The sequence below is a fragment of the Dasypus novemcinctus genome, chromosome 3, assembly GCF_030445035.2.
Source record: "Dasypus novemcinctus isolate mDasNov1 chromosome 3, mDasNov1.1.hap2, whole genome shotgun sequence".
NCBI lineage: Eukaryota > Metazoa > Chordata > Mammalia > Cingulata > Dasypodidae > Dasypus > Dasypus novemcinctus.
Window position 1 is genome coordinate 183,626,559 of NC_080675.1, and position 24,445 is coordinate 183,651,003.

At 51.3% G+C, this 24,445-nt stretch overlaps 1 protein-coding gene across 1 annotated transcript in view; it reads left to right on the top strand.

Annotated features, from left to right (window-relative positions):
• OTUD7A (OTU deubiquitinase 7A) overlaps nucleotides 1–24,445 on the top strand; it is a 384,350-nt gene that overhangs the window by 189,209 nt on the left and 170,696 nt on the right. Inside the window, exons 3-4 of the mRNA XM_058294822.2 lie at nucleotides 12,271–12,365; nucleotides 15,835–15,989. Coding sequence (XP_058150805.1) covers nucleotides 15,839–15,989 — 151 coding nt within the window. The 5' untranslated portion in view covers nucleotides 12,271–12,365; nucleotides 15,835–15,838. The remainder of the gene's footprint in view (nucleotides 1–12,270; nucleotides 12,366–15,834; nucleotides 15,990–24,445) is intronic.

Here is a 24,445-nt window from a genome sequence, read left to right on the forward strand (position 1 = left end):
TCTGATCCCTTTGCCTGCACTTGGTAAACTTCCTGCAGGTTCAGCTTCTGGGACGTGGGTTTGCTCTGCGCTCCTCGTCCCTGCCCCCGCCCCCTGCCCCCTGCCTCTCTCAGCTCCGCAGCCCTATCCGTGCTGCTCCCGCACAGCACAGCTCCCAGAAGTCCTGGGCTGCTGCGTTTGCAGATGGGCTGTGCTTCCCCAGCCTCTCCCGTCCTCTTCTCCACCCGGTCTGGCATGGGCACCCTGCCCCAGTGCTTCTCCACTGCCTCGTCGCCTCCCACAGCTCTAATCACCACGTGACGTAACTGGCTCTTGGTTTGTTGTTTTAGGCCACAAGGCCGGCTCCTCTTCAAGGGCGGAGGCTGTGCCTGATTCGGGGTTGCTCCTGTGCCAGCAGCACAGCGCTGGGGCTCAGTTAACCACGGCCAACAAGAGGAACGAAGGCAAGGGACGAGGGAGATGGTGAACTGTAGGCCAGAGCTGCCGTGGCCCAACTCAGCGTCAAGCACTATGACAGGGTAGAGAGAAAGAGACAGGTGGACAAGCGGACAGATGGACAGGCAGAAGATCTAGGCAGGGGGTAGAAAGATGATTGTCATGTAGGTAGAGAGACGTAACCTGCGGTCACCCCTCGGGCTGAAGTGTGGTTTGCTGGCCTGGCGAGGGGAGCGGCCGCGGTAGGCCTAATTCCGCTGCCCCCATAATAGGGTGGCTGGTCGGACTCACCGCCACCCCTGAAGGAAGCTCGGCATGGGCGCAGAGTGCCCTCGGGTCTCCCCTTCTCGGCAGCCATGCTTCGGCGGCCGCCCCTCCTCCCAGATGGCGCCACCCGATGCCTTGTGGGGCGGCACCCTTCTTCTTCCTTCTCCCTGCGCAGGCGCAGGGCAGAAAATTCCAGTCTGCCCTTTTCCCCTCCCCGGACAGCAGCAACAGCCAGGCATGGGCGGAGAAATCCAGTCTACCCTTTTCCCCTCCCCCGACAGCAGCAACAGCCAGGCGTGGGCGGGAAACTCAAGTCTGCCCTCCACCCCAGCAACAGCAGCCACCAATCCCTAAACCCTGCCCCTTCCCCCAGCAACAGCGACAGCCAATCCCTAACCACCACCCCTCCCCCGTCCGGTACCGCCCACTGACCTTTCGCTGGCAACCAATCAGAACAGGGCGTGGCTTCGACCAATCAGCCTTCCCCAGCCCCTATAAAACTGTTGCCTCTCCCTCCGTAAAGTGGACTTGCGTGTTTACCTTGTCTCCGCGGTAGTTCTTCTGCCATGCGCCCTCCAGTCCTGAGAGCCCCCGACAAGGGCCTGGCCTCCCTTGTCCCCAGTTCGTCGCCTGCTTCTCCGGGCGACCCCTTCATCGCCGGCTTCGCCGGGCGACCCCGTCAGCCGAACCGCGCAACCCCTGTGAGACCGATCCCTCTTCTGCTGCCGGACCGACCCCTCGTCCCAAGTGGGACCGACCCCTCGTCCCGAGCGGGACCGACCCCTCGTCCAGAGCTGGACCAACCCCTCGTCCGCAGCCAGACCCCACCTCTACTGACCGAGCAAGCTGCCGCAGTAACCAATGGTGGAGAGATGATATTCAGAAAAATAGATGATAGATAGACATAGATGATCCATAGATTTACGGTAGATAGGAAGAGATGATCGACCAGATGGACAGATGATGAATGACAGATAGATAGATAGATAGATAGATAGATAGATGGGTAGATAGATGGATGGATGGATGATTGAGACAAAGAAAATGATGGAGAGTGATTAGACACAAGATAGATGATAAATAGGTACGTAGATAGACACACAGATATAAGATGGACAGACGGTTAGATAGATCCAAGCTACACAGAGAAAGATCAATGATATTTTTGTTGACATTTATTTAAGCATCACAAAGTCCTAAGAAGATGTGGTACCGTCCCCATGCAGAAGAGGGAACCAGGGAAATGGACTTGGCTCAGTGGTTAGGGCGTCTGTCTACCACATAGGAGGTCTGCAGTTCAAACCCGGGGCCTCTTTGACCTGTGTGCAGCTGGCCCACGTGCAGTGCTGATGTGTGCAAGGAGTGCCGTGCCACACAGGGGTGTCCCCCGCATAGGGGAGCCCCACAGGCAAGGAGTGCGCCCCGTAAGGAGAGCCGCCCAGCGCAAAAGAAAGTGCAGCCTGCCTAGGAATGGTGCTGCACACACGGAGAGCTGACACAAGAAGATGATGCAACAGAAAGAAACCAGATTCCCGTGCCGCTGACAACAACAGAAGCAAACAAAGAAACAAGATGCAGCAAATAGACAGAGAACAGACAACCGGGGTGGGGGGGAGGAAGAGGAGAGAAATAAATAAATAAATAAATCTTAAAAAAAAAAAAAAAAAAAAAAGACGAGGGAACCAGTGCAGAGTTTAGTCACCAGAGCATCCCTGAGAGGAAGAGCAGGCCTCCTCCCCAGCCCTGCAGCCCCGTGGCCACGTGCATCACGAGGCACCGGGCTCTCCTTCACGTCCACTCCCGTGCTTTAGTCCAGGCCTTGCTGTTTCCTCCTTATCCTGTCTGCTCACTTCGAGGAAGAGAGATATAAACGTGTGGGTGGAGAAGGCCGTGAAGGAAGAGCGAAGCGTGCAGGCTCCTCTCCTGGACGCCCCCGTGGGGGGCTCAAGGCCACACGGGGCAACTGGCCTTCCGGGCAGTGCGCTACCCAGATCACCCCGAACTTCTGTTTCCGTTGAGCCCTTTTAGTGACGCTGCGATCCTCGAATATCCCCAGGGGAGCTTTTTACGTAGATGTCCGTGGCGCAGTTCAGCTACGGGATCCGCCGCGCTCCCGCTGGCGGACAAGTGTTTTCTGACGGTGCTAGCTGCCCTGCAGGCTACAAAGACCCTGCCCCTGCTCCTTGCGTGAGTAAGGCAGAATGTCTCCTTACCTGGTGTCACGTTGAAAGAAAATGCTAGATTCTGGAAAACTGCCCTAAGACGTCACCACGAGCCTGCTCCCGCCAGCAGCGAAACCACCACCGTGCCCCTTGCGACTGGCTGGGACCCCACGCAGATTTGTTTTCCAATCGATGGAAAGGGGGAGGGCACGGTGGTTTATTTTGTATTGCCCCGATTATCAGGACGGGTCATTAGCCTTTTCTTATGTTGGTTGATCATTTGGGTTTCCAGGAATTTGCACATTAATATAATCTGCCTATTTTTTATTGGTCTCTGTGTCTTTATCTTATTTATTTGGGAATAGCATCTTAAAATTATAGTCTTCCCATCCATTTAAGTGTTCTTCCTATCTCTCAATAAATATTCTTTGTTTTCTTCAAAAAAGACAAAGGCTTTTCTCAGTTTTATTCTGTTATCTTTAGTTAATTTAGAGGTTTTTTTTTTTTTTGGCGTTAGCTACTATGAAAGGGATTTTTTGCCATTACTAAAATTTTTATTTGGCTATTGTAGGTATGTTGGAAAAGTAATCATTTTTCCGTATTGATCTTGTCTCAGCCATTTAGATTTTCTCATCCGTCAATACTTAGTCATAGGCTTGTTCTGAACACTAATGGAAAGGCTTCCAACATTTTCATTGTTAGCTGTGGTATTTCCTAATAAGTCAGAGATCAATACCCTCTAATAAGTAAAGCAAGTTTCCTCTTGTTTCTAGTTTGTAACATGAGTAGATGTGGACTCTCTGCATCTTTAGAGGTAATCATATGGTTTTTCTCCTCTTAATTATTATATTGGCCTTAGAATCATATTTGGCTATTAATAGCAGGGAGCAGATTTAATAGGGAATTAAAGAAAAGGGATATTTGTTTTCCTCCCGTGTGGGATGTTTCGGGGGTGCTCCGGCAGCCCCAGAAGTCTAGGGATGTGTTTCCTTCAGCCCCGTGGCCCCTGCTCTCAGGCCCCACACGGTGGGTGAGGGGCAGGTCCCTTCTTCGTGTTTTGCAGTTTGGATTGATTTGCTGATCTTTCAGGTTTCACTTCTAGGTTTATAAATGGCTTTCACCTATGATTGCCTTTTTCTGTTGCTCTTGTGCTAGTTTTGGCATCAGAATTACGCTACCTTCATGCGTCGTTTAGAAACAGGTCCAACTGCGAGGAATTGAGCATTTGGCTTAATTGCTTTGAACAAATAGGGGGTTTAGAGGAGAAAAAGAACAGGAAGTCTAGAGATGGGCAAGCCGGTGCGGGCGTGCACCGCAATCACCAGGCGGGTCTGCCTTTGTGTTCCACCACCTTAGTGCTTGTCGGAGTTTCTCTTCTTGCTTCCTGCCTGCCCAAGGCAGTGGGTAAACTTCCAAAGAGCATTTTCTTGTTTTAGGCATAAAAAGGGGTCAGGCAGAGTGGGAAAGGACTGCTCCGGTTACGCCTGCCCCTTCCTGTCAGGTAAGCAAAACCCTCCCGTCAGCCTGTCTCCGTCACATACGAGTGGACCCCGTGAGGTGGGGGCAGACTGGGGCGCGCCGACCAAGGGGAACGCGCCCGCCGGGCTGGTGCGGGGCAGGGAGGCTCCGCCTGGCCCCTGCGCGTGCCAGCCGCCTTCCCTGAAGCCTCAGGTCCCACAGGATCCTACCAGCCGGAGGCAAGGGGTGGCGGGTGGGCTGCACCCCGCAGCGTGAGGGAGAACCTGAGCATCCTCCTACGTTCCCGACACCTCTTTCGCCCTGCTGCCAGGTCTCTGTGTCCTTTCTTTGTTTTCCTAAAGCGCGTCATTCCAGGTGGTTCTCTCCTCACCAGCTCCGCTGGCTGCCCGACAGAACCCCTCTCGGGGATGGAGCCCCCGGGGTTGGCCCCTCCTGGCCCACAGCGTTAGTTTCCACCGGCCATTGTGCCTGTGGCCTCTGCCCGCTGTGTCCACCCGGCCTGGCGCGTGCCCCTTCAGCCTCCCCAGTGTCACCTGCCTGTCCACCTTCTTAATCTGCTGGGCAGACCCTTCCTTCTAATATCCTAGTGGATTTGCATGGAAAAGATGCTCGAGTCTTCCTGCCCATCCGGGGTGAGCACGGCGCTCTTCAAGTCCACCCGTGCGAGGCGAGCAGGGACTTGGTTTCGTGGTTTCCCTTCATTTTGCTCATTCACTCAGCAAAGATTTATTTAGCGTCAGGCCCGTGCCAGCTTGTGGTGATATTAAGGCAAATAAGATATGAAGCCCCGCAGACCAGAGACAAGTGGGCACAAGCAGGGGTGGCAGTCTGGACTCTCCCGGCTGTCACAGTGGTAGCAGCACGAGCTCCTTCTTGTCCCTGAAGAAGAGCCAAATAAAAGGATTGGAGTCGGTAGGAAGGATAAGCCTGCTGAGGGTGAGGTCTGGATCTCTTTAAGCCCTCATTCACGGCACACGGGGCTTGGTCGGGCTAGCAGCTGGATTTGCAAAACCGACAGCCAGTAAGAGAACCCCAGCCATCCAGATTCCATGAGGGGGTCTCCCAGGTGTGCACGCTGCACGAGGCAGGGGCGCGGTCGATCTCCACGAGTCAGAGAGGTGCCGCCGTGCCTCGCGGCCTTGCAAGCTCACGTCCACCCTCGAGCCCCAGCTGCAGAGTAAATGAGGATTATTCCTTGTAGTTTCTTCAAGATTTGCCCAAGGACTGTGAGTGCAAGGCAGGAAGTGGCTCAAAAGGGGCTGCAGTTGGTTATGCATTTGGGGCCGTGAGCCCTGGCAGGGGATGAAAAATACACCTGCTCTCATTTTAAGAGTGCTTGAAGAATTAGGCATTCCATCCATTCGTATATCGTTTCAGTGGCACAACAGAAAACCTCAGCAGAGTTTACACTCACTCTTGAATGCTTTTCATATTATTTTCCAGAGTATAAATTTTAGGAGAGACTGCTCTTTCATCTTCCCACACCGAGAGAAAGTCATTGAAAGGTGCGATGGAAGCGCCAGCCCAGGCGCTGGTTTGCTTCTGATCGCGCCTCTGTGTGCATAATGTGTTTCAAAGGACTTTTGAAGGTTTTGATGATTCCTGCAAAGGGGCAGCGTTGCGCGCGGGACCCACGCAGGTCTGTGAGGAATCGCGACTCTGCCCAGGAACCCTGAGCTTCAGGAAAACAGAATAAAGCGGCTGGCCTTGCGAAGCCCTGGCGTGGGTGCGAGTTAACTCACCGCGCGCACATGTGGCACCGACGGCGTTCTCACGCCCAGGTGTGCCCTGTCTTCATGTGGGCACAACGGGGGATTCAGACCCTGAGGAAGGATTTCTTTCATTGTCCAGTGCTGTCCAAGTACATTTAGAAACCTTGATAAATCTGATGAATCTCCAGGAAACTAATTTTTAAAAATATTTAACCCCAGAGAGCTAGAGGGTCTAAACAAAGGAATGTCCATAGAAGAAAATTAAGTTGTAAGAGAGCTCCCTGCTAGAAAGCATTCAAAACAGACTGCTTCACAGGTGAGACCCCCAAACCTGCAGCTGCCAAATGCCCCAGTGCTGTGCGAGGTGCTGCAGAGTGTTGAAAAGAAAAAGAGCATTGACTGTAAGGCCTGACAAAGACGGCCCAGAGATTAAAAACCATAGACCGTTCTCACGGTCTCGTATCATATAAGCATATTAAATAAAAATTAGCAAACTGAATCAAACAGTCCAAAAAAAGCACTCCATAGATGACTAAGGGGGGATTACTCCAAAAATATGAGAGAGGTTCAATATCAAAAAATCTATCAATAGAATTCTTCATATTAATAGATCTAAAGTGAACTATCATATGAAAATCAACATCCATCTTTGATTAAAAAAAACATTCAGTAAAAGAGGTTACGGATAGTTCTTTAACCTGTATTTACGTATGTGAATCTGTTTCATTGTCAAGCCCACTTAAATACACTTTAAAACATTGTTAAATCTCTAGGGAAATGTAATTTAACAAAATTGAACCCCATAGAGATAGAAAGTCTAAACAAAGCCATTTCTTTAGGGAGAAAAAATAGAGAAATGTATATATATAGATACATAATTTTTTAAACTCCTCTCCCAAATCCGCAGCCAGCATCTTACTTAATGTGAAAACACCAAAGTTATTCCCATTAAACTTAGGAGCAAAGCAAAGATGTCTATTGTCTCTACTAATATTTAATCTTATATTAGAGACATTAGTCAATGCAGTCAGGCAAGAGAAAACTATTAGAAGCTTAAAAATTGAAAAAGAAGAGTAAAACCAATCTCTGTATGCATTTGATATGATTGTATATCTGGAGAATTGTTACCAACACTAACAACATAGTAAAAGAGAAGAGTGTAGATCTACCATATAGAAATGAGTAGTGTTTTTTATACAGTCAGTGAAAGGATACCATTTACAAATACCAAGGCACAAATATACAGATGCAACTGCATGGGCAAATTTAGCAGAAGATAATGGAGGCATCTACTGTAAGTGGAGTAAAGATGGGCTTTTTCGTCAGTGGTGTTGAGATTACCGGGTAGACATGGGGAAATGGTGAAATTGGATCCACTTGCACATGTTGCCCTGGATCAATTTCAACTGCATCTAAAAGTAAAAAAAAAAAAAAAGAAAGAAAGGAAACCATTATAGAAAGAAATAGGGGTGAATTTATAATCTGAGAGCAATGAAAGGTTCAAAGTGAGATTCAAAATCCAGAAACAAGAAGGGAAAAAGATAGATAAATATTGTGTCAGTCAGGGTTCTCTACAGAAACAGAATCAATAGGAGATATCTGTCAATAATATGAGATTATAAAACGCCTTCACATGACCGTGGAGATCCCCAAGTCCAGATCCCGCAGGCAGTCTGCAAACCTAGGGCTACCATGAAGGTCCTTGATGATTCCCAGGAAACGATGGCTGTCAGGAGAGGAACTGGAAAACTCTCTCTGAATGCTGAAATCACTTCCCTTTTGCATTCAAGTGATTGGATAAAACATCCCTCCTTGCTGACAGCAATCTCCTTGGTTGGCTGTAGATGTGATCAGCCATCTACACACTCAACTCACTGACCAAAGTCCAGCAACGTCCTTGTATTACAGTTAGCGCACTGCTTGCTTGGCCACAACTGGGCACAATTACCTGGCCGACACATTACCTGGTTGACACATTAACCTAACCATCACAAATACTTATAAACATTTTTTTAATTATAAGGAAAGACTCCATAAGCAAAATAAAAAGGCAAATGACTGGGGAAATATTTTCCATATGTACTATAGAAAAAGTGTTACTTTCCCTAGTATGTATGAGCTACTAATGATGGGGGAAATAAAGACCAACAACTCGATTTAAAGGGAGAAAAAGAGGATCAGAGAATTATACAGTTTAGAGATAAATGAAAAAAAGGTCTTAGTCATGTGAGAAGATGCTAGTTTTGCTCCTAGTGAGAGAAATGCACATTAAAACCATATTAAGATCCCATTTCTCACCTACGACATTGGCAAATATCCTATATACTCCGTAGGTGAGATTATGTCAAAACAGGTATGTTTATCCATTGCCATGTGTAATGAAAAATGACACAACCCCTGAGGATACAATTTGGCAGCATCTAGCAAAATTACTTCAGCATTGCCTTTTGATTCAGTCTCACTTCTAGGAATCTAACTCAAAGACACTGGAAAAAAATATGAAAAGGCTTTACACAAGAAATTGTCCTCATTCCTTCCCACAGCTTCAGAGCAATGCTCTCTGAACATTTGGGTTGTTTGTGGTCTTTAGTTATTACAGATATTATAAAGAAGGTAGAAGAGCTCTCAATACTGGTGCAGGGTGATCTACAGGGTGTATTGCAAGGTTAGAAAAGCAAGGTGGAGAAAAGTGTCTGTTGTATGTTGTCATTTACCCAAGCAATGGGATGCAGTGTGAATTGTAAAAATAAAAAAGGAAGTATCAATCATGCAACTAGACACAAAATTATAGGGCGAGGAAGGAAGCAGCATGAGGAGACAGGGTAGAAGTCAGACTTTGAACAGACCTTGTTATTGAGATTTTACTTTGGAGCTTTGCAAGTATTTTACAAAATTGTAAAATAACTTAAAATGGCAGTCTTTAAAATAACAATAAAACAAAACAAATGAACCTAAAAGTGTATCTGGTTGGTGGCCTAGTCACACAGAGAACAATCCTTCCAGTGACTTTAAAACATAGTGATTTGCCTGTTCACCTACTGTAAGAATAGTAAGATATACTTAAGGCCAAAAAAAATTACTATAAATAAACAAACCTTAAACTGTCTCGTTCTGTCTGTGTTAGAGGTGGGTTGTTCTCCTGAAACTCTTAGGTGGATGTTGTGAGGTAAATTGAATGAGTGCTTATGGAATATTCCATCATTCCTGACGGATTTGGTGGGGGATGAAGGAGGCTAAGTAAAAGCTCTGAAGACCTCAACTGAAGTTGGAAATAGTAGAAAGAACTCCAGGTATGTTTGACCTTAAATCAAGCATATTTCATAGCTTTGCCCACTAAAAAGTCCTATAAGCCATAACCCAGCAGCAGCGGGTACATCCAGCACAGGCTGCGGTCTCGAAAGTCCACCCACACGGAACGGTCCATTGGAGCAGTGGCTGGTACCAGATCTGGGTCGGGAGATGTACGAGGTGAGCCTGCAACACCGTGTCCCACCTGAGAGCAGGGCGGCTATCGGCGATAGCAGAGTGAGCGCTCTTAGCACAGGACGCGGCAGCCAACCTCAGAAGCTTCCCCCAGACACGGTCGGGAAGACGAGAGCTTCAGTCAAGTACCTGCAGTGGAGCGAAGCGCGTCGAACGTGTGCGAATCCACAAGTACAAAATCTTTTTAAAAGGAGAAAACTAGTCACCTTAGAGTAAGCTAGTGAACCAACACATCCAATAAAAAGGTGAATGGACAAATGGTGAAAAGAGGAAAGGAATCAACCATTGACCTTGCCTCTTCTAATTATCGTCTGTCACTGGGTAACTGAATGGTAGGTCGGTGGAGGTTTCCCTTTGTGCGGGTTTTCCACTGATTAAAGAAGGAATGAAAGAATGCTGTTTCACTGTGTTCAGCCCCTCGTGAGTTGCTGGGTCTCGGCGACGACCATCGACAGCTCACGTCGCGAGGAGGGGCAGTCGGACGTCATGGTGGAGAATAGAGCAGGTAGCCCAGGCTGGGGAGGTGGACGCTGGCGGCTGCCCCGTTTGCTGCCCGAGGTCCTTCTCTGTGTCCTGAGCTCGGCCCACCAGCCCCTGCCCGGCATCTGCACCGAGTCCCGACCGCAGCCTTCACTGCCCTGTCCTGTGCCCGTCCAGTGCCCGGTGATGACGAGCATAACGCAGCCGTGTTTGATCCAGGCCGCTGCGACTCAGAAGTTGCTGAGAATCAGATCCTGCTGCAAGCCTCGTGTTCCCCGCCGCCTCCTGCCCTGCAGTCTGGCTCCCGGTCGGCGCGTCACCCCCCACCAGGCCCTCCAGCAGCCTGAGGCCTGCCTGGGCGCCCCCTCTCGCCTGAAGGAGCCCCCGGGGCTCCCAGCTCTTTGTGTCTGAACCTCGTCGCCGCCCGGTGGCCTAAACAGAAGAGCGGGCAGGAGGCGCTCCGCCCGCGTGATGGAGACGAGCGGCAGCCTTGGGTTTCGAGGAGGCGGCGGCGTTTCAGGGTCCTCGCCGCTAAAAACACGTCAAAGGGTGCGGATCACAGGCGCGCACTGCGAAGGGCCAGGGGCTGGGGTCTGCCCGGGGGTCTCTGCTGGCCGGCCGGCCCGCGGGCCACTTGGCCGCTCTGTCACCTGAGGCCCCCGGCAGCGTCTCTCGCTCCCGGCTCCGGTGACGCCGAGCTGCGGCTGCTCCCTCTGGCTCCGGCCGGCGTCACGGATCGCCCGTGTCCGTGCTCAAGCCCTAACGCCTGCGCGTGGGTGTGGCGCCCCCGGGAAAAGGATTTCTGAAGATCCGATTAAGACAAGGCCAAGCTGCCCGGGTCGGCCTTAACCCTGGCGGCAGCAGGGCCGTCAGCAGGGAGGACGTGGGCCCGGCACGGGACGGCGGGACAGGCCACCCAGCCGCGCGGTGCTGCCGAAGGCGCCAAACGCCCCCCAAACCCTGCAGGCTCCAGAGGCGCACAGCTCTGCGGCCCCCGATGCTGGACTCCTGGGCAGCGCGGGAGTTTCAGCCCTAAAGGGGGTCAGGGGACACAGCACCGCGATTCCAAGGGGGCTCGGCGCACAGGGGGTGAGGTGCGGGGACCTGGGTCCCTCTGGCACGGCTCCTTCACTTACAAGAACGGCCACGTGGCGCCCGCCCCGTGGTGCCCGCCCCATGGCGCATGGTCCCGTGGTACCCGTCTCGTGGTTCGTGGCCCCATGGTGCCTGGTCCCGTGGTGCCCGCCCCGTGGTGCCCGCCCTGTGGTGCATGGTCCCGTGGTACCTGTCTCGTGGTTCATGGCCCCATGGTGCCCGACCCCGTGGTGCCCAACCCGTGGTGCATGGCCCCGTGGTACCCGGCCCCGTGGTGCCCACCTCGTGGCGCCCGCCCCATGGTGCATGATCCCGTGGTACCTGTCTCGTGGTTCATGGCCCCGTGGTGCCCACCCCGTGGTACCTGCCTTGTGGTGCCCGCCCCTTGGTGCATGGTCCCATGGTACCTGTCTCATAGTTCGTGGCCCCATGGTGCCCGCCCTGTGGTGCCCGCCTCGTGGTGCCCACCCCGTGGTGCCCGGCCCCGTGGTGCCCACCCCATGGTGCCTGGCCTCGTGGTGCCCGCCCCGTGGTGCATGGCCCCGTGGTGCCCGCCCCGTGGTGCATGGTCCCGTGGTACCTGTCTTGTGGTTCGTGGCCCCATGGTGCATGGCCCCGTGGTGCCCGCCCTGTGGTGCCCACTCCGTGGTGCCCGCCTCGTGGTGCCTGCCCCGTGGTGCCCGCCCCGTGGTTCCCGGCCCCATGGTGCCCGCCCCATGGTGCATGGCCCCGTGGTGCCCGCCCCGTGGTGCATGGCCGCGGAGGCTCGCGGTGATGGCAGGGGTTGCCCTAAGACGTCAGCTTCGAGGTGCACAGGAGCTCCTTAGACAGAAATGCTCCCTCAGGTCCTCATTGTCAAGGGCGTTGCACGGAGGAGGAGATGTGGGCATGAAGTCTCCTGGTAAGACGGCGTCAGGCTCACGTCGCGGTGACCCGCTTCATAGGATATAAAAACGGCCAGATGAAGTGTGTTTCCCGCTGGTGGCTGGTCGCACTCGAAGGTCTTGAGGCTTGCACGGGTGAACGGCATAGAGGCAGCCCCTGGCTGTCGAAGCCCCCTTGGGTGCAGGCAAGCCCGAGACCCCGGAATGGGGGGTGGGGAGCAGGCCCAGTGCTCTGAGAGAGTGACATGCCCTTCTTTTCTGGTTTGTCCCCAGGTGGAAGCAACACAAGGACCGGGGCTCCTGGCTGAGGCTCCAGCCCGTGGGAAGGAGGAAGACGGCGATTTCCTAATTGGGACCATATACATCAGGTCAAATAATTTTCTTATTTTCTGGGTGCACCCTGCCAGACTCAGGAGCTGCTGTGACAAAAGCGAGTGCTTCCCGGCACGCCCAGAGCTCCCTCAGCCTTGCAGTCAGGGGAACTGTACCCCCCTCCTGGGGATGTGCAGATGGACTCTGTATTCGCCAAAGGGGGTGCTAGTGCAAAACACCAGAAATTGGTTGGTTTTTATTAAGGGTATTTATTTGGGGTAGGAGCTTACAGCTACCAGGCCTTAAAGCATGAGTTACTTCCTCACCAAAGTCTATTTCCATGTGTTGGAACAAGATGGCTGCCGACATCTGCGAGGGTTCAGGCTTCCTGGGTTCCTATGTTCCTGGGGCTTGCTTTTCTCTGGCTTCAAGGTTCCTTCCTTCCTGGGGCTGGCTTCTCTTTCCTCTGTGAGCTTACTTCCCAGTGCTCCAGTTTAAGTCTTCAGCATCAAACTCAAAATCAAAACTCCATTAAGAATCCTCAACTCTGTCCTGTGCCATGCCTGTTATCTGTGAGTCCCCACCCACCAAGGGGCAGGGACTCAACGCCCTAATGACGTGGCTCAATCAAAGCCCCAGTCACAACTCCATCATGCCCAGGTACAGACCAGATTATAAACATAACCCAGCATCTCTTTTTGGAATTCATAACCATATCAAACTGGTACAGGCTCCCAGGGCAGCCGCAGGTCACCCGGCACTGGCCGTGCCGCTCGAGCCGGCCGCCTCCTGGCCCTGAGGCCCACGCGGCCGTCTCAGAACTTAGCCCCAGGCAGGGGCAGCTGTCAGGGGTGTGGGAGTTAGGCTCCCCACAGCGCCCCTTGCAGTGGTGGGAGTGCGCCACCCCTTCAGAGCCACAGAGGTGCCCAGGCCACCTCCTTCCGTGTCCAGCCACCCTCAGGGAGCCAGGACCCCAGGTGGTCAGCCCTGAGCACGGTCCTCCAGGCTCGCCTTCAGCAGGAGCTTGTCGCCGCCCCACCTCCCCGGGCTTGGGCACCTGCCTTGGGGAGCGCACAGGGGGGCTCCCTCCTATCTGAGCTGGCCCCTCCCATGCTGGCTTGTCAGCTTGCTCGGGACTTCCAGGGCTGGGCAGGCAGGAGGGCCGGGGGGGTGGGGAGAGGCTGAGGAGGGAGGAGAGGCTGGGCAGGGAGGAGAGGCTGAGGAGGGAGGAGAAGCTGGGCAGGGAGGAGAGGCTGAGGAGGGAGGAGAGGCTGGGCAGGGAGGAGAGGCCGGGCAGGGAGGAGAGGCCGAGGAGGGAGGAGAAGCTGGGTAGGGAGGAGAGGCTGGGCAGGGGGAGAGGCCGGGCAGGGGGCGCAGCCCGGCACGGGCGGTGCCCGTCGGGCAGGGACACGGTGCTGCTCTGGGGCCTGGGCCGCCTGCCCCTCATGGACCCCTCTCCTCGGGGCTCTGGACGTGGGTGGCGCCTCCACTGCCAGCCTGTGGCTCCACAGGCCCCGCTGAGGGGGCCTCGGCCCCCGCGCTGGCCCCCGAGAACGGCTCCTGCCACGGCCTGCCACGGGCCCGCTGAAGCCCCTGGCGTCCCAGCACCGCGTGAGCCTCGGCCGCTGTGCGGGGCCCCACTTGTCACCCTGCACTTAGCTGGCCCCGGGGGTCTAGGGCCGTTTCCACAAGCCACGCCCACCTGCCCCCTGGGAGGGTGCGCAGTCGGGCCTCACGCTCCGAGCGGCTCCGCGAGGGCGTTTCACAGCGCTGCAGGCAAGGGCCTCAGCTGCTGCCACAGGCCCCTTGGCCGTGGACGGCTCGGGGCAGGTTTCTGCCCAGTTTCTCAAGCGCGCTGCAAGATGGGCGATGTGGGAAACCCGCAACTTTTAGGATCCATGCCCAATTTTTTCTTGGTCACTTTCAAAAACCTTTCTTGACAAATTTTAACTCTACCTGGATAAAAAGAAAATACAACATGACTACATGGAAGGAATGGAGAAGAAGTTGCTGACCTAAATAACGGAAAACAGCCTAACCACATGGCTGAAAACAAGAGGAAATAATCACAAACGCTGTACTCTACGTGCTAAATTAGTTCCTCACGGGAGGATGGGTTAAGAATTCTGAAACCATTTATATACTGGGGCCGAACAAAAATTAATTACAGATGAGAGCCAGATTTCTTAGTCTTGGAAAGGAAGTTACAAATAAGGAAAGGGCAAAGGCCAGAATGAGCCTGGTGGTGCCAGGTGGGAAATGGAAGTATCAGTATGGAAAATTTTTCAGTTATCTCTAGCAAGAGAAATACAGGGGGCTGGACTGCAGGCGTCTCCCAGCTGTCCCCAGAGAGGGCTGAGAAGGAAGGACTCCGCTACGGTCAGCTCCCTGGTGTCCACATTTTGGTTTCTACAAACCATTGGCTGTTACAAGGAGCCACCTCTCTCCCCAGATCAGCAGCTTTTGGATTCAAGAACTCAGCTTCCATATTAGTTGCTAAATCAGTTTTGCTTTTGAATAAATAGATGAAAAATGTGACCAGGGAAAGCACCTGCCTTTCTCATCAGCCAGTGTACAGGAAAGGGTACTATTGCCAAGCATTTTTCTCAGACGCCATTAAAGTTCTTGATTTAATTACATACTTGCTAGTATAAAAGTTTTCTTCACCTACAGTGGGGCCAACAAACTTTTTTCTCTAAAGGGCCAGATGGGAAATATTTGACGCTTTGTAGCTTCGCAGACTGTTACGTCCCTGATGCAGCCACTCAACTCTGCAGCCAGAGATACATAAATGAGTGCGTGTGACTGCGTTCCAATAAAACTTTATTTACAAAGACAGATGGCATAGGCTGGATTTGGTCCACAGGCCACAGCTGGCCAACCCTTACCTATAACACAAGGGTGGGTGCACTTGCGTTTCATCCATCCCTGGCTCCACACCGTTTTGCTGGTGTGAAACCTGCCCTGCACTGGGCATGGCGGAGCTTTGCCCGGCAGCTGGGTGGTGCGGTCGCCCTGTGGTCCAACCCGGCTGGGATGGCTTTGCCTGGGAAGTCTGACTCCCTTATGACTTCTGTCGGATCACCTTCAGCAGGTCTGACAGTTGCGTTGACTGAGAATCCAGCCAACCTCAAGTATTTCCTAAGGACCAGGTGAGGGGCGAAGGCTGGGGGTGGCTCCTGGATGAAGGTGGAGTTGGGATATGGCAGGTAACGCCGTGCCTTTGGAGGTGTGCCCGTTTCTATACTGACGGCTCCTGTGTAACGAGGGAGAGGATTCGAAACTACTGCTGCCACATTAACGCATCGAAGTGCACCGGGGTGTTTCTGTGTTTTCTCGGGTGGCACAGCAGAGGGCTGGTCGGGTGGTAAGGTGAGTGCCCCCGCTCTTTCGGAGCACGTAGTCCTTCATGAAGACGAGGCCGTTCTCCCGACCGCCTGGGAACACCCCTCGTCCCGGGGCCCCTGCGCCACGCTCGCGCTCCCTTTCCAGCCGTGGTGAGCCGCCTGTCCGTCTCTCCCCCAGGTGGATGGTTTCTAGCCTGCTCCCCAACCCCACCTCGGCCGAGTGCTGGGCGGCCCTCCTGCGCGATCCCATGACTCTTGATATGGACGCAGTCCTGTCAGACTTTGTTCGGTCCACGGGGGCAGAACCTGGTCTGGCCAGAGACCTGCTGGAAGGTAAGTCCACCCCCTCGCCCCCCGCCACCCTTTAGGCACAAATACCTTCTGCACCGGTGACGGAAGAACTGAGGTTTCCACGGCCTGGGGACAGCGGCCAGCGTCCCGTGCCCACGGCCTCTTAAGTAGAGAATGTGTCAGTGATGAGTCACTATTGTTGGTCGCCGTCTTCGGGGGTAGGGAGCAGATCACCCTAACTCTGTGGTGGAGTGCAGAAGGCTTTCCCTTGAATCTTATAGACGTTGAGTCACAATGTATCAATAATTAATTTTAAGGAAAATATGTTCAGCAGAAATCCTAGAACATTCAAAATATACTTTTATCAGAGACCTTGACATCTTATCTCTGTTTTAGCTGAGAGAGAAATACTAAGGCCAAGTGTTGCGTTGTAGTGACTGTCACTCAGCCCTGAGGGAGTCATTCACAAGCTCCGCAAAATGCATCCTCAAGCTTTTTAGAGGAAATGTGATTTGCATGGGCCGCACATGTGATGATGTTTTTAGCGATTTATTCCACCATAATCATCATGAACTAAAAATGAAAGTTGAGTGTCTGTCTCTAAAATGGATTTACTTTGTGTATTTTTGAAGTCTGGGTTTTTTTAGTGCAGAAGGGGAGAAGGAAAGAGCCTGTTACACCTTCCTGGGAAAGTTGAATAGTGTGAGAAGAGAGCGTTTTTAAGTGATGACTCTTTGCGTGAGACATATAAACGGCTATTTGTGGAATGAACGAATATATGGTCATATTGTAAGTCACATGGATTCCTTAATCCACTCTGGTAAAAATATGAAGTATTGCACATTTGTATAAATGGAAGTAACTATTCAATCATACTGAAGATTAAGAACCACCTGTTGGGGGATTCTGAGAAAATGGTGGTGTCAAAACAGAGATTTCAAAACTTCTCTGAATCTCCTGGATCTCCAAACAGATTCGGCGTTTAGAATAAAATACGCTTAGAGAATGTTTGAGATTTGCGCGGCTCGGAGAGCAACGTCCGCCGCTCCTAGCCACATGCCCTTGTCTCCCTGGCAATTCCCCCACTTATTCATCGAACTGCACGGCACCCTAGAGAGGTAGGTTTGGAATGAGACCAGAATTCAGAGCTGGGTTCAAATCCTGCTCAGCTGCTTCCCAGCTGTGAGGCATCAGGTACATCTGTTACCTCCCTGGACCTGGGTTTTCTCTAAATTGAGCGCCTTCCCCCTCACAGGGCGACCCTGAGTATTAAACGCAGTGTATATAAAATGCCTGGCCAAGGAACCAGCTTGACGCAGAGGCTCAAAATATAGAATGTGATTTTGTTGTTGCTACCATTACAAAGCAGTATTTTTATCTTTGTACTTCTTATCTTGGAGCGATTACTACTAAGATACCCTCAAGGAAGCAGGTGTTGTCAGCTCTTTTCCTTTAATTTTATTTTCTGAATGAACATGCAGTGAAACGGCTTTTTGTGTTACAGGTCTATGAATCTCAGTGCACGTATGGGTCGGGCTCTCCTGCCGGTCAGCTGTCCCCTCCCTCCTGCCTCCCCTGCTAGCCTCCTGTCACTCTAGGTGTGTCCCTTTTCGAGAATGCCATACGAACGGAAGCATTCCAGAGCCTCATCTTTTGCAAGTGGCTTCTTTCCCTCAGCATAATTATTTTGAGATTCATTTGACTTGTTTTGGGTCATTTATTCCTTTTTAGTGCCGAGTTCTATTCCACTCTGTCGCTGCACCGCCGTTTCTTTCTCCATTCACCCTTTGACGAGTATTTCGGTTGTTTCCAGTATGGGGAAATTATGAATAGAGATTCCTTCAGCCTCAGTGGACCAGTTTTTGCATGAAGATAAGTTTTCATTTCTCTGGAGTAAATCCAGGACAGGGACTCGCTCAGTCATCAGGCAAGTGTGTGCTTAGCTTGGTAAGAAACTGCCAGTTTTCCAGAGCGCTGGCTCCTTCTGCATTTCCAACAGTAACGTGTGCGAGTTCCAGTTCTGCATCCTTACCGAAACTGGGTATTTTTTTTTTCAGCCCTTCTAATAGGTGTGTACTAGTATTACTTCATGGTTTTCATTTTCCTTTCACTTCATCATGACTAAAGACGTTGAAAGGTCTTCATGTTCTTGTTTGCCATCTTTATATTCTCTTTGATGAAATGTGTGTGTTCCAGACTTCTATTTTTAAATTGGATTGTTCTCTTATAGTTGAGTTTTAAGAGTTCTTCATATATTCTGAATATAAGTCCTTATCATATATGTGATTTGCAAATATTTTCTCCCAATCTGTGCTTGACTTTTCATTCTCTGAACAGTGCCTTTCATGGAACAAAAGTTTTTTTTTTGATTCTTGTTTTTTAATTTTGCTGAAGTCCAATATATCTTTTTTTTCTTTAATGGATCATGCTTTTGGTGACATGTCCAACCCCTAGTCACAAAGATTTTCTCATATGTGTTCCTCCAAAAGTCTTCTAATTTTATGTTTTACATTTAGATCCATCACCCATTTGGAATAGATTTTGGAATGAGGCGTGAAATTTAGGTCAAGATTCAGTTTTATGCACGTTGACTTCAAATAGTTTCAACGCCCTTTGTCAACAGACTTCTTCCCCCATTGAATTGCCTTTGCACCTTTGTCAAAAACCAGCAACCTATTTTGGGGACTCTATTTCTTGATTCTGAATTGGTCTGTTGATTGATATTCCTATTCCTTTGCCAATATGCACCATCTTGATTACTCCAGCTTTGCAAGGACTCATAAAATCAGATAGTGTGATTCTTCCAACTTGAATCTTCTTTCTCAAAAGTGTTTCAGCTTCTCTATTTCCTTTTCCTTTCCATATACATTTTAGGATCAGCTTATCTCTATCTATGATATATCATGCTGTAATTTTGATTGGAATTATGTAAATCAGTTTTAACTATGTTGACTCTTCCAAGCCATTACATCAGTATGGCCTTCCATTTATTTAGTCCTTTGATTTTTTCATGAATACTTTATATTTTTTAGCATAAAGATCCTACCCACATTTTGTTAGAGTTATATCTAAGGGATTTTTGAGCTATTGAAATGGTATTGTCTTTTTAAAATTTCAATTTCCAATTGTTCACTGCTAGTATGTAGACATGATTGATTTTTGTGTGTTGACATTGTATCCTGCAATCTTGCTAAACTTACTATTTGTTCAATGAGCTGTGTGTGCGTACACATGTGTGCATGTGTCCCTTGAGATTTTCTACATAGACAGTTGTGTCTCAGAATAGGGACAGTTTTATTTCTTCCTTTCCAATCCTTTTGCCTTTTGTTTTTCTTGCCTTGCACACTGATTAGGACTTCCAGTAAAACACTGAATAGAAATAGAGACAAGAGGAAAACGCTGCCTTGTTCTTGATCTTATGGGGGAAGCATTCATACTTTTACCAAAAAGTACAATGTTACCTTTGTCAAGTAGAGGAAATTCCCTTCCTAGTTTGCTGAGTGTTTTAACATAAATAGATGTTGAATTTTGTCAAATGCATTTTCCACGTCAATTGATATGATCATGTAGCTTTTCCTCTTTAAACTGTAAAGAGAACCAGACTTTCAGATATTATTTCTTTCAGTGTTTTTCTGCTCCATAGTTTTCTCCTTTCCTTCTGAGACCCAGATGATAGATGTTAGACCTTTTGTTATTGTCCCACAGGTCCACGAGGCTCTATTCATTTCCTTTGTCAGTATTTTTCTGTTATTCAAAATAGATGATTTATAGTGATTGCTATACAAACATACTGACTCTTTCCTCTATCATATCCTTTGTGTTATGGAGCCCATCGAGTAAAGTTCATATTTCAGTTCTTCAATTTTTTCATTCCTAACCTTTCCATTTGGAGCTTTTTTATATTTTCTGTTTCTTTGCCGAGACTTTATATTGTCCATATTTTTCAAGCGTGTAGTCCCTTACTTGTTGGACAGTATAATAATTGCCTTAAAGTCTTTGTCAGATCATTACAACATCTGTTTCATCCTATCATTGTTCTTAAGATTTTCCTGGTTTCTGGTATGCAAAGTAATTTTGGAGTGTATCATAGACATTTTGAATAGTGTGTTTTGATATTCTGGTTATTGTTTACATGTTTTAGCAAATGTTATTTTTGTTTTAGATGGCAATAGCCCCCATTGGTCCCAGTTCACAAGTTCCAAGTTCTGCAAGAATTCTGCCAGTTGTGGTTCCAGGAAAGCCTTTGAGAGGTGCTATTTGGTTGTGTCTCACATGTGGCCAGTTTGGGAATCAAGCGGTAGTCAACCCCGTATTTCAGTACTCAAAGTCTGTGTGATCTATTTAGGATCAGATTCGTACACGTGTGGCTCAGGGGTGAGCCCATGAATCAGCCTGGAAGGGTGGCTTTCCCGCACACCCCCTGTGATCTCCCCAGGCCCCTCCTGTCTCCGGCACCCACTTCTGCAGCCCTCCAGCTGAGCCTGGGCTGTGTGTCAGCCGTGGCTGGGCCCCGTCCCAGCTGAGCAGCCCCAGGCCCAGGAGAGAGAAGGAGCTTCACCCCTCCCTCCTGTTAAGAGTTTTTACAGCCTGCCAGCCCCCCATTGCCACCACCGCCCCCGTCACCACAGATCGTGGGGCTCTTGGGTGGAAGAGAACCGAGAAAACTTTTTAAAATAAAAGAGAAACGAGGAATTTCCGCCCTCTCTCTGAAGGTTAGAGGCCCGTTGCCTGCTTCTGGAGGGCTGCTCCTGGGGTAAGGCCGCTTCCGGTGGGGGCTGCGTTGGGTTCACACGGGGTGTCTCGGGGACACAATGACAAACTCCACCGGTTCCGGGGCTTTGAGCTGTGGTTTCCTCCCCAGTGCGCCCGCTGTCTTTTGCTCTTCTGAGCCTCCGGCAGCTTCTGCACACGTCCTATCCCGGCCTCACGGGCAGTGGGGAGAAGGGGTGAGCTGCGCTTCTTGCACCTTAGCCTCGCAGTCGACAAGGGAAGAGAGGATGGTTACATGCGTATGGGGCGTTCTTGAATTAAAAGTTGTTTGGGTCAAGATTTTTTTTCCTAAAATCTGGTGTTTGAAAGGCTGAAGTAGTATCACTGTGAGGCGTCAGGTTGTCCTGAGGCCTTTGGGGGGGATATAAATTGTTCAGAAATTTAGAGGAGGGCTGGCAAAAGAGAGAAAACAAAACAAAACAAAAACCTGCCACGAAGCAGCCACGGGTGAAAACGGGGGAAGGGTACATGGGGCCGCTCTCGATGATTCCTGTCATTTTTTTTGGTGCGTCTGTAATTATTTCAAATAAATAGTTTTAAAAACATACACAATTCAGGTGACTGTAGAGCAGAGAGGCCAATGGGAAAAAAGAGCAGGCTAGCGAATAAAGGCCCTGCCCAAGAGGCACGACGGAGAGAACCACACAGACAGCGCGCCCCTGCCCAGGTGCCCGCGCCCCTGCCCGGCCGCCCGCGCCCCTGCCCGGCCACCCGTGCCCCTGCCCGGCCGCCCACGCCCCTGCCTGGCCACCCGTGCCCCTCGCCTGTCAGCAAAGCTGGGCCCGGCCCCTCCCGGCCCCTGCACTGCGGGTGCCGCCCACTACCTGAAGAAGCCTGGGCGCCCTTCGTCCCTGCCCCTCTCCTCCACGGCGTCCCTCCGCCCCTTCCCCCGGCACCCCGCGCCCTCTGCCTCGCTCTTCGGCCCACCCTAGAGCCGCCCGTTCTCCCACACTCGTCTCCCTGCTGAAATGCCCCTCCTCCTCCGAGCTGGCCTCGAGCGGCACAGCACAGCAGACCCCGTGGGCTCCCCCACCTGGCCCGTGGTGGTCCCTCGGGGCAGGGGGGTCCAGGGCCCGCCGTGGCCGGGCACCGACCTCGGCGGTGGGAGCGCAGCCGGCAGCCAGCGGGCTCCAGGCTCGTCTCACGGGCCACGCGGTCAACGCGGGCGTCTGGTCCTCCTGAGCCGCTGTCCAGAGGCCGCGCGATGGTCGGCTCGAGCAGCGGGGACGTGCGGGCGCCTGGTTCCAGGGCCACAGGCCCACGTCGAGGCGCGGGCTGGGAGGCCGGCTGGCCAGAGCTGGGGGATTCCGCCAGCAGTCCATGGCCTCCTGGGCTTTCCCAGCAGAGGACGCTGTCCGCTCCTGGCCCCTCTGCTCTCTGTCGACGTCCAGGTCTGGCTGCTCCCCGTGGCTTCCTCTCTGTGAATTTCTCCTGCTTGTAAAGCCTCCAGTAACCCAGGGTCAGGCCCGCTGAGTTCACGTGGGCCACGTGTAACCGAAATACCATCTTCAAGAGACCCTAGTGATCACAGGTGCACACCCACGGGGGCACAGACCAAGAGCAAAAGGACATATACACTCGGGGCTCATAATTCATCCTCCCCAAACGTAAGTAAGTAAATTGTGCAGAGTGTGAGAAAGTGGTCAATGCCAACTAAGCAAGAGAAGGAGGGGGTGTGGGTTCCATTTAATTAGGGCTGGGGGGAAGACCTCAGTAAGAAAACGGAATCTTAGCAAAGCGTTGAGGCATTAGAGAGTGAGCCATGCGGGTATCTGGTGGAAGAAGTTCCTAGGAAATTTGCAATTAATTGGCCATTCCTTGCCATCCCATCAGAACCTTGTGAATCTCCTTTGTAACATTGGTTGTGCCTCATTTTATAATTGATCGTAGGCTTAGTTACCTCATTAAATTAAACACTGAAAAACAAAGGCAATAGTATCGGCATTAGTAGTTAGCACTTACTGTGCATTATTGTGTGTTGGCCCTGGGTTCTTTAAAGGTGATGTCTTATCTAATCCTCACAATGCATGAGACAAGAAAGTGTTACATTTCTCATTTTATAGACAACAGAACCAAGGCTGCAAAAATTCTGATACCACTCAGCAAGAGCTGGCAGAACCATCTGAACCTTCTCATGTCACTAAATCCCAGGTGACAATGCCACGTCACCGCCCACGTACCTTTGTACCTATGGCAGTTTGAAGTGCTTTTATGAATCCCCGAAAAAGAAAGGTTGTGTGTTTTAACTGACCCACTGCTGTAGGTCTGAGGCCCTTTTGATTTGACTGGTGTGTGAGGCGTGGCTGGGTTTGGGTCTCCATCCTCTTACTGGAGCTGATATAAGCAGAGGCGCAGCGCAGGGAGGCTGCGTGGTGACTCCACCTGAGCGAGAGCACTGCGGGGGACAGAGGAGCCTGAGGCCGGGGCCAGGACCTGCACCCGCAGGGCAGAGGCACGAGAGGCCCCCGGGCTGGGCCACGAGCAGCTCGGGCTGAGGTGACAGCCCTGCCGGACGCCCACGGCTCACAGCCGAGCTCGGAGAAGAGCAGCCGAGAGGAGCCGGGAGGCCGGAGGAGACGGGCCCCGGGCCGGCCGCCCACAGCCGAGCTCGGGAGGCGGGAGGTTCTGGAGGGGGCGGCGGGGGCCTCGGTGGAGATGGGCGGCCTCCTTGCTTCCCCAGGTGGCAGCTGACTTGGTGAGAAAGCACCATCCTTTGTGTGCAGCCAAAAGAGGTTCAGCTGATGAATGAAGGGATATTTCAGGAACCCATTTTACGATGCGGCTAATGCAGTTTTACTTTCAAATAAACTAGTATTTCGATAGACCACAAAACTATCGAGAAACAGAATTAAGAGCTAATATTCATGTACCAGATACAGCTCTGGTCAAGTAATTCTTAAAAGTTAGTTAAAAGATTTTTTGAGAGGGAGGCCAAACGGATGAGTTGTTTATACAATGTCAGTTCCCTACATAAGGACAAAATGACTCCCACAATTTCACCTTCACTGTCCATTTTGGATCTCGCAGCTCCGCCAAGACAGTCTTTTAAGTAGTCGTGCCTCACCTTGCTTACGCCGTTTCTACAGGAAAAACCCACAAACCAGGCGGCCAGATTGCGTGGAGGAGAACCGTTAACTGGAAATTCACATCTCAAGTGTCCCTAGTGTAATTTTACTTAATTCTGTAGAATTCGAAAAATGGAGGAAGATGGCAGTGATTAGGCGGAACTGTGTTCTCCAAATAAATATAGGGAAGCTGTACACCTATTTTAAGATGCATGTGTATTTAACAGTTGAGATGATTCAAAAACTACAATTCTTAGTCACCCGCGAGAAAAATGACCCCTGCTTCCCATCCCGGGTCCGTTGGGTTTGGAAATGGGATAGGGAGTGCTGCGCGCAGTCAGCCGCCAGTGCTGTGGGCAGGTGTCCATTGGCATTTACAGCTGGGCTTTGGAAACGTCCCCAGGACTTGGGGATAGCAGCGCTGACCTGGTAACTGGAATAATGCCCCAGGGAGTGCACCGACATGGGGAAGGGATGGTGGCAACTCGGGAAAGCGTGTGTTTCCTGAAAGTCTCACTTTGGCCTCGCAGTGGCTCGTGGGGTCCAGCTACGGTCCAATCCAGAGCTGCCCGTGGCACGTCTCACAGAAGGGGCCGGACAAAATCACAGCGGTGGAGCAGAGGTCAGGGGAGGCTCGAAGGGGTGGGCATCTGCCTGGAGACC